The 10,239-nt window shown below is 36.5% G+C and overlaps 1 protein-coding gene across 1 annotated transcript in view; it reads right to left on the reverse strand.

The window, feature by feature from the left end:
* Positions 1–10,239, reverse strand: part of THADA (THADA armadillo repeat containing) — a 327,437-nt gene that overhangs the window by 179,252 nt on the left and 137,946 nt on the right. Inside the window, 2 exon segments of the mRNA NM_001109959.1 lie at positions 2,658–2,789; positions 4,285–4,374. Coding sequence (NP_001103429.1) covers positions 2,658–2,789; positions 4,285–4,374 — 222 coding nt within the window.

Here is a 10,239-nt window from a genome sequence, read left to right on the forward strand (position 1 = left end):
TGTGTACAATTTTATCAAAATCACCATTTTTATGGTCTATCTGCCCAGAGTGATTGCGAACATTTTATAGTAGTACAGGGCTGCCCCTCTACTGGGTTGATGAAACCCCAAACTGGGATTTTGACTAAACTTCAAGTCTAGGATCCTTCCATTGTATCACAGAAGATAGTCAGGGCTTAGCTAAACTAGCCTCCTCCACACCTGTCACAGACTAACCCTGATACCTCAGGCAATGATCCTGCAGAGGTGAACCCAAGAGAAGCCATCCTCAATACTGGAAAAGCAAAGCAAGAAGCAGATCCCACTGCTGGTGGGGACAGGACTTCTATATCGTGAAAACAGTCTGCACTTGGATCCACCAACTCTGGAGATAGGCTCCTCCTCATTCTAAATTACATCAATTTGAGCCCACAAGCCTACTCAGCATAGCCACTGCTCTTGGCTGAACAAAAGGAAGCTGGTTATTTTGGTGTAATGGAAAGAGTACACCCAACACCCTGACAGCGTTATACTCTTGGGTTCCTATTCTAGCGCTGTTACTGACTCACTCTCTGAACCTCAACTTCCTCAACAGGAAAGTGGAGGTGATAACACGTCCTCTTGGAATCGTTGTAAACAAGATGGCCGGTTCAGCGCCTAGAAAATAGTCAAAGTTCAACAAATGCTGGTGTACTTTCTACTAACATCTCTGCTCAGAATACTTTCTTGTTTGTTCTCTGCATTCCTGGGTCAAAATCTACTTCTTATAAACCCCTGGAGTAGCCTAATCAAGTACCAAGCTATTGTCTAGTTTGTTAAAACCATGTACATGGTGGGGGGCAAAGAGGGGTTGTGATAATATTTAATATCCCAAATTTAATACTGGTACTCAAAGTGTGATCTACAGACCAGCAGCATCAGCGTTACCTGGAAGTCTGTGTGAAAGATCCTTGGGCCCCAATCCAGACCTTCCAAAACTGAATTTATGAGATTCCCAAAGTGATAGGTTTATCTCTTAAAGTTTGAGAAACACTGTTCTATACCACAAATGGACATTCAATAACAGGGCCTATTGACACTCTAAGGAATCAGCTGTGGCACTTGTGCTGTTGGTGGCACTCTATGAATGCTTTATTCGCATAGAGAGCAACTACTGACCAAGGCAATTTCCCTGGAAGGACCGTGCAATGGACTCTTTGTGCCTTTTGAGCTTATAACTTTATGGCATTATTTAAATCTTCTATATTAGTGCAATCTGTTATATAATAAATGTCCTGAATATAATTAGCAATATGAGCATTCTGATTATATGTAGACTATCAATAACAGGAAGAATACTTTCAATGTAGTAATTTCTGGTTTCTATGATGTAACACATAACAGATTGATTAGTAATAGACTTCCACAAATTGAATGTTCTCAGCACAGAATGACAAGAGTTCTAAAGCATGTCCTTCTGTGATTCTGAGCATGTGCCTTTCTCCCTAACCCCGTCAACCTTCTGAAACATTTTTTAGTTCTTTCCAGTTATATGTGAAAGTACAGTTTTTCAATGCTCCTGAAAGTAAAATTTACAACCCAAATTCCTAAAATGAATCACCAAATGCTGGATACAGGAGACTGGTAACTTTGTGTATCAGGAAACAAAAACCGATCCGAGTGAGTCATCTCTGTGATCAGAGATAATACAGCCACAGCCTGAGCTTGGTGCAAACAAATGGCTACAGCAATCACATGCCAGCATCTTGTACTTAATGGTTTCTCACATTAAAATGCATCAGTCAGCTCTGTGAAACCAGGAAGTGGAACCCAGGGTGCCACATAAATAACAAACACATTCTCTTGAGTTTGCTGTATCTCTAACGTTTTGCTCCAAGTCTACCTCAATTTTTGGTAGATAAATAAAAATGAAAGTGCTGCTTTATTGAGACATAAGCAGAAAGGTAAAAGCTGACTAGTATCACTGGGCTTCTGAAATGTTCCATACGAAAATTTTTAATACTTTTCAGAGGCCTACTTTGATCGAAAATGAAAAAGGTGATCAGAAGTTGGGAAATACCTCAAAAACTGTAACAGAGGAAGTGGCAATAAGCTCTAGAGCAGAAAAGCCTGTTATCATCTGATTCCATGTATAATCTATCTGCATGGCTTTTTCTCAGGTACTCCGTGCTAGAAAAAGAAGATGACGAGGAAGTGAACCTGTGCCACATTGCACTGCCACCTGGATGCTACCCCTTGCACCCACTAGCAAACTCTGATTTCAGAGTGAAGAGACAAATGTCCTCTTGAAACCTTGGACAGGAGGCTATAATGCCAGGACCAAGCCTGCTTCATGCTGATGAGGCTTAACCCAGGGATGATGCAAACACCTAGGCTATGGTTTTCAAAAGCAGGCATCTCCTGTCAACACCACACATCCGTTAGTCGGCAGAGTGCCAAAGAAACATTAATTAAACAGTGGGTATGGGCTTCTGTACCCACAAAAGAAGCACTTTCCTCTGAACCATTGGAGACCAGTTGGGGGGGCAACGGTAATAACCCCCAGGCCCTGCTTTCATAAGACCCCTCTCAAAATTAAACAAAAACAAAAAACGACATAGTTTCTAAAATAAGAACAAGTTAAAATACTCCATAAAGCCCCCGTGCCTACCCCATTATTTCCATGAAGTATACACTACCTCATAATGAAGGGAATGAAAGGTGCCATGCTGAGAGCTGAGTAAGTGCCGTCCATCGGAGAAGGGTAGAGTCTTCCCAACACCAAAAGTAAGAGAAACATGCTTGGATGACGGTTGAGTTCTCCTGTATCACTGAAAAAAAAATTATTGTACACAAAAGATTTATAATTTGAGAGGTGAGACACTGCCTTCAAACATTTTTCCCATCAAAGAATTATGAATATAAAGTGAGACTCTGGATGATCAGATCATTTTCTTTCATTTGTGTGTTTTTCCCTCCATTCATTTCATATATTTCTAACATGCAAATAAGGAAGAGCTACTGGCAAAGCTATGGATTGGGCTTTTGCACACGATTCTCTTCTCAAAGCTAACTGTTAATTCTTGTCTGTGTTTTGATTTGGGCTGTTCATACAGCAGAAAGGAGTTCCACAGTATGAAATGTGAAACTTTCAACAGCTAAATGTACTTATGAAAGCTTGAACGGTCACTTACTGGGGCCAGAAAAGCCTGTCTGTACAAATTACTAATGTGAGGAAATTTATCATAAGCAGAAATAAAATTCATTGATGTTATTTTACTTCCCTATTAATAAAGTGCATATCAAGTGCAAATATTGCTAGAAGAATAAAAAAAAGCACATGTTCCAACACACCTTTCTAAAAATTCTACTGTTGATACAGGATGTGATTGAAAGGACAATGGTAAACTTTTCTATGTGCCCTGATCTGACTGGGAGCCTTCTGAAGAGCTGTATTTTGTGTTTGCAGGGTCAGGTATGCCAGTGCCATTTCTGGTCACCTGTTTGCCGGCTATTTGCTTACCCTCACAATGGTCAACTGCAACAAGCCAGTAAGAAAAAAAAAGACTGCTGTTTGTTACAGCAAACTCAGTAGGTAAACACAAAGATCTTTAAATATCATGGGAAGAAAATGCTTTTTGTGCTTCTAAGAAGCTAATTTCTGAAAAATGTTCACTGAAAACAGAGTTAAATTTGAAAAAACAATATAAAAAAGGATTTTAAAAATATATTATAAAAACAGGATTTTTGGGCAGCTGGGGTGGTTCAGCGGTTTAGCGCCACCTTCAGCCCAGAGCCTGATCCTGAAGACCTGGGATCGAGTCCCATGTCGGGCTCCCTGTATGGAGCCTGCTTCTCCCTCTGCCTGTGTCTCTCCCTCTCTCTCTGTGTGTCTCTCATGAATAAATAAATGAAATCTTAAAAAAAAAATCCAGGATTTTAGAGGCATCTAAAATGGTGGCTAAATGGTGGCTCAGTCGTTTAAGTGTCCCACTCTTGATTTCAGCTTAGCATCTGATCTCAGAGTCATTAAGAGCCCCGAGTCCTGGGGCTCTGTGCTGGAAGTGAAGCCTGCTTAAGATTCTCTCCCTCTTTTCATCCCCCACCTCTAAACAAAAACAAAAACAAACAGGATTTTATATAACTTTTCAAGTACAAATCTACTGTAGAGAGTCAGGCAACATGATGTACTAAACACTTTTTAAAAAGTCATCTATGTTACAAGGAAGGAGTTGATTAAAAACTGTTGCCTGGAGGCAAAAATCTCAATTAATGAAGTAATTCACTTCCTTGATTTCACTGCGTCCCACCCTATTCTCTTCTTACCTGTCCACAGTATTAGCTACAGCTTCCAACTGTTGGAGAAGAAAGGGATAGAGTTCTGGGAAACGAGAAAAAAATTCGCTGCCTGTCATTCTGTAGAGGGAAGAAAAATAAATTACTATCATTTATTTCCTCTAATCTAATAATAAGGCCTTTTTAATTTATTTTATTTAAAGGAAGATAGCCAAAGTCATTTCCTTGAATATGTAATGAAAAAAAAGTTAAGAATAAACCATCTTAATAATTTCACAATCAATTGAAATAATATAGTTAATTTTGATTTCGGAAATGCTTTTAACACAGGGAATTTTATCTCCAAATTTAAGATTATGTATATTTGCAAATGTTTGATATTAAATTCTCTTGGGGAAGAAATATTTGTGCAAATGACAAGTTTCCACAATTGATTTGGACTATGAATATAGTCAACATCTGGTTGGCTAATGCTGACAGCTTCTATAATAAAAACAGGTCTAGAAAAGGTTTCTCCCAAGTTGGCACCAGTGATATTTTGGACCAGACAATTCTTTGCTGTGGAGGACTCTCATGTGATTGTAGGATGTTTAGCAGCCTTCATGGCTTCTACCCATCAAATGCCAATAATATACCTTTTCCCCTCAAGTTATAACAATCAAAACTGTCTCTGGATGTTGCCAAATGCATCCTGAGGGGCAAAATGGTCCCTAGTTGAAAAACATTGGTCTGGAGCATGGTTATCAGAAGCACAGATTTGGTGTATACAGTTCTGGATATTCAATCCTAGCTGATAATCTGTGAGGATCACCTTTCCATCTTTATAAACACTACTCTTGAATTCTTATAAGATCCAGTCAATCAGTTTTCACAAATGTAACCCACTCCTATAAAGACTCAGAAAAGTTTCCTTGTGCCCCTTCCCAGTCAACTCTCAATACCCAAAGCAACCACTGATTTTATTTCTATTCCAATATCCTTTTGTCTATTCTAGAATTTCATATAAATGTAATAATACATTACATAACTTTTTGTACCTGGCTTTTTTTTCACTGAGCATAAAGTTTAACCATGTTACTTATGTATCAATAGTTTCTTTTTTGGTTGAATAGTATTCTATTGTATGAATATATAAGTTTGTTTATCCACTCTCCTCTTGACAGATTCGGGCTGTTTCCATTTGTAGGCTATTATGAATAAAGCTGCTAGGAACATTCTTACATAGGTTTTTTGTGGACATGTTTTAATTTCTCTTGAATTAAGTATCTGAGAATAAAGTTTCTGTATGTTTAACATTTTAGGAAACTGAGAGTTTCCCAAAATAATTATAGCATTTTATACTTCCACCAACAATAAATGAGAATTCTAAGGCTCTATGTCCTTTCCAACATTTGCAGTTGTCTTTTTTTCCACGTTAGCCATCCTAGTGGTAGATCTCTGTGGTTTTGATTTGCATTTTCTTGATGACTAATGATGATATTAAACACTATGTCCTTTGGTTATTGAAATGGCCTTTTGTGAAGTATCTATTCAAAATGTTTGCCCATTTTTATGTTTGGTTGCTTGTTTTCTTTGCAATACATGTGCATTATATATACCTTTTTTTGTGGCTTGCCAATTTATTTTCCTAATAATGTCTTTTCATGAGAAGAAGTCGTCAGTCCAATAATTAGATCCTTTTTTTTTTTTTTAAGATTTCATGTTTTCTGTGGCTTAAGAAATCTTTGCCTACTCCAATATCACAAAGTTATTCTGTTTTTTTCTAAGAGTTTTATAGTTTTAGCTTTTATCTTGAGGTCCATGATTCCTCTCAAATTAATTTTTATGTATGGTGTCAGGTAGAGGCAAAGGTTATCTTTTTCTTTTAAAAATTTATTATTTCTAATTGAAGTATAGTTGACATACAATGTTACATTAGTTTCAGGTGCAAGACTCTTTCTCTTCTACATTGGCATATCATAATTTAATAGGAAGATGCTGTAAGAAAAAAATATAGGCCTTAAATAGGAAAGATGTGCCAGGTTTATAAATAAGAAGATTCGATAATACAACGAGGAAATTCTCACCAAATTCAATGCAATTCCAATAAAAATAATAATTATGTGTGTGTGTCTGTGTGTGTAACTGGACAAGCAGATTCATTCTTTTTTTTTTTTTAGAGAAAGAGAGTGCACATGAGCAAGTTGGGAGCAGGGAACAGAGGGAGGGAGAGAATGCCAAGCAGGCTTCCTGCCCAGCACAGAGCCCACCACAGGGCTTGATCTCATGACCCTGAGATCATGATCTGAGCCAAAATCAAGAGTTGGATGCTTAATCAACTGAGCCCCAGGTGCCCCTGGACAAGCAGATTCTAAAATGTATATAGATGCACCAAAGGCCAAGAGTTGCAAAGATAATCTTGAAGAACAAATATAGAGGACTTACTCAATCAGGTAGCTAGAAATATTATAAAACTTTAATAATTAGGACATCATGGTGACAAGTAGGCTATTGAACACATACATGAGGACCTGATTTATAAGAGAGTTGGTACTGTAGATGACAGTACTATGTAGTTCAGGGGCTCTGATAACTAGGTTTCTACACAGACAAAATTAAAACTGGATCTCAACCTCCCACCACATACAGAATTAAATCCTAGTTAATTCAAGACTTAAAAGTAAAAGGTAAAACTGCTAAAGTCATTAGAAAACTGTAGAGAATAGAATTTATTAAACAAGACCCCCAAAGCATCAACTAGTAGGAAAAATTTATATATTCAACTACATCAGTTAATATTTTTTAAAAAATTTTACTCACACAAAAAAGGCACAAATAAAAACACAAAATAATACATGTACAAAGTATTTTTGACAGAGGAGGAGTATCAAACATTATGAAATAAGACACTAAGAGACTGGCAGCCCAGGTGGCTCAGCAGTTTGGCGCCTGCCTTCCACCCAGGGTGTGATCCAGGAAACCCAGGATCGAGTCCCACATCGGGCTCCCTGCGTGGAGCCTGCTTCTCCCTCTGCCTGTGTCTTTGCCTCTCTCTCTCTCTCTCTCTCTCTCTCTCTCTGTGTCTCTCTCATGAATAAATAAAGAAAATCTTAAAAAAAAAAAAGACACTAAGAGATTTAGACTTATGAGGTCAAAAAAGACTAAACACATGTGGATCTTGATTCTAACAAGCCTATTTTAAAAAGATATTTCTAAGACAATTGGGAAAAGCTGAAGGTTAAGGAATTATTAACTCTGTTACAAGTGATAATAGCATGATGGTTATTTCTTTTTAAACTCTCTTATCAAATCAGTCATGCATCCTGAGGTATTTACGGGAAAAATGACATGATGTCTGTGACCTCCTCGGGAAGACAAGAAATGGACAAAATAAGATTGGCAAGATGCTGACAATTGTGGAAGCTGAGTGATGGATATGCAGGGGTTAGTTGTACTATCCTCTTCATTCTTACATATGTTAAAAATTCCCATAATAAAAAGGTTTTAAAATGATGGAAGTAAATGTTTTTATTTGCCAAGCCACAAATGAGGAGAAAATATGTAATGCGTGTAACTGAGAATTACGTAATTAGTATTATAATATATGAAGAACTCCAGTGAAATCAGTAAAAGACAAACAACTGAATTTTATAAAAATGGATAAAACCTATTAAAAATATAATCCCTAGAAAATAAACATTAGCAACCAATAAACAGAAGATGTTCAATCATACTAAGAGACCATTTTATATCAACTGGCAAAGATTGAAAAGTCCAATAATATGAAGTATTGTAACTCTTAGACACTTCTGATGGAAACAAAAATTACTACAACAATTTAAAAAATAATTGGCATTTTCTTGAAAGTCACAGATATGTTTAGCCAGTGATTCACAAATGCTATTTCTAGGTAAATGGCCTAATAAACTCTTGGACGTGGGCACCAGAAAGCTTGTACAAGCATATGCATAGCAGCCATATGTCCATCAACAGTAGAGTGAATAAACTGTACACTCACACAATGGAGTACTGTAGAGCAGTAAATCTGAATGAACTACAGATGTATTAACACAGGAACATAATGTTAAGTGAAAAAAGTAAGCTAAAGAAGAATACATGTAAAATATAATCTTTTTATGCAAGTTTACAATAATGCACCACTAAATAATACATTGCTTAGAGAAACAAACTTAAGCGATAAAAAAATGAAAAGCAAAGAAATAAATAAAAACAAAATTGGCAAAAATAATCAATCACTTCTCCAAGAGGAGAGGAAAGGGGATGGGATCAGGAAAGAATATATAAGGGGCTTCAAAAGAAATGTTCTGTTACTTAACTAGGTGGTAGATCTAAAGGTATTGGTTGTATAGTTACTCTTTATAGTTCACACACACTATATAAATTTTCTTTTGTACCTATTTCACATTTGTAAACCAATTTTTTTTTAAAGAAGAGAAAGTCTTTACTTCCTTTTAAATTACAGGTCTATTGAACATTTATTGGACATTCATGGAAAAAATGTGCTCATTTCCTTTTTAAATTAGTAGATATTTTTGTGGAAAAAAGAACAAACACAAACGTTAAAAAAAAAAAACCCACATATTAGATCTCCTAGTGCCCCTCCTCATAGCCAACTATGCAAAAGCACCTCAGCTTTCCTTTTAAAAAAATTGTTTATACAAGTACGTATTTTTAGTTTACTCCTTTTCCCCACAAATACACATATTATACATATGGTTGTGCCTCACCCCCTTTTTTGTGCTCCTTGATTTTATTTTTCATTTGACCTGTATCGGAGAAATCTTTCAGGATCAAGCACACCATTCTATTTCTTTCCATTTAATGGCTGAAGGGTAATCCATTGTATGTTGAGTATAATTGATTTGATCCCAAATGATAGGCCTTTTGGTCATCACCTTACTGTTACAAACAATGAAATGTAAATTTCCTTGTTAATAAATGGCAAACCTGGGCTTTGCAGGGTCAATGTTTTACACAGGGAGATCACAAAACCATTCCACTATAGGCCGTTGTTACATTCTTTAGTATCACTAAGCAAAATTGGTCAAGAACATCAGTTTCCATTTTTAGTGGAGTCACTTAAAATTGTGTATGAATTCAGTACTGAGATCTCTGCATGTACTTGTCCATATAGCATATAGAATCTCTCCAACTATACCATAAAGCCTGTGGATATGCCTTCTTGAAGAATCCATATTTCCAGTAAGTCATTCCTAAATGGTCTGATATCTCTTGGTAGTGTTAGAGAGATTAACTATTCTCATGTAAGCAGACCATGTGATTGCATTACCATGATCTAGAAATTGCCTTGATAAATAACAGGCTCTGCTGACCACAAATACTGCCAGAGAAACGGGCTGTGGAGCTACTATTCTCAAATTAAAGTCATTGTCTTAATTGAATTAAAACTAATTGTCCCAAACAGCGAATTACCTTATTCAGTTACCTTAGCAGATATTTATTGCTAGTTAATGTTGCACATCATATGAAGAAGGTATGTTACTCAAAGTTAAACGTTCAGTAAATGTTTTAAGGAATTGATTTGTTCTTAATAATTTGGTGAGTTTTGGCTATATCTTAAAAAAATATTCTGTTAAAGTTATTGTGTCCATGCTTAATGGTGTAGGACTTTGAAGCATCAACTGTGCATCTGTCAGAGTTTAAGAAAAACCAAAATTATTTTCAGAGAATTTTGACCTTGCTTAGGCACTCTGAGTACACAGGAGTTGCCTTCTATTCTAGCATTCTCAGGCTCCTCAATACTGTTAAGAAAATGTCAACTCAAAAATACTCTTAACTACAGAAAACAAACTGAGGGTTGATGGAGGGAGGTGGGTGGGAGATGGGCTAAATGAATAAATAAATAAATAAAATCTTAAAGAAAGAAAGGTAGAAAGAAAGAAGTCAACTCTATTTCTGGCCAGGGCTCCAATTCACTGCAAATGGAGAAGAGCCGAGTACTTGCTAGATTAGCATCATCTCATT

The sequence above is a fragment of the Canis lupus genome, chromosome 10, assembly GCF_011100685.1.
Source record: "Canis lupus familiaris isolate Mischka breed German Shepherd chromosome 10, alternate assembly UU_Cfam_GSD_1.0, whole genome shotgun sequence".
NCBI classification, from domain to species: Eukaryota; Metazoa; Chordata; class Mammalia; order Carnivora; family Canidae; genus Canis; species Canis lupus.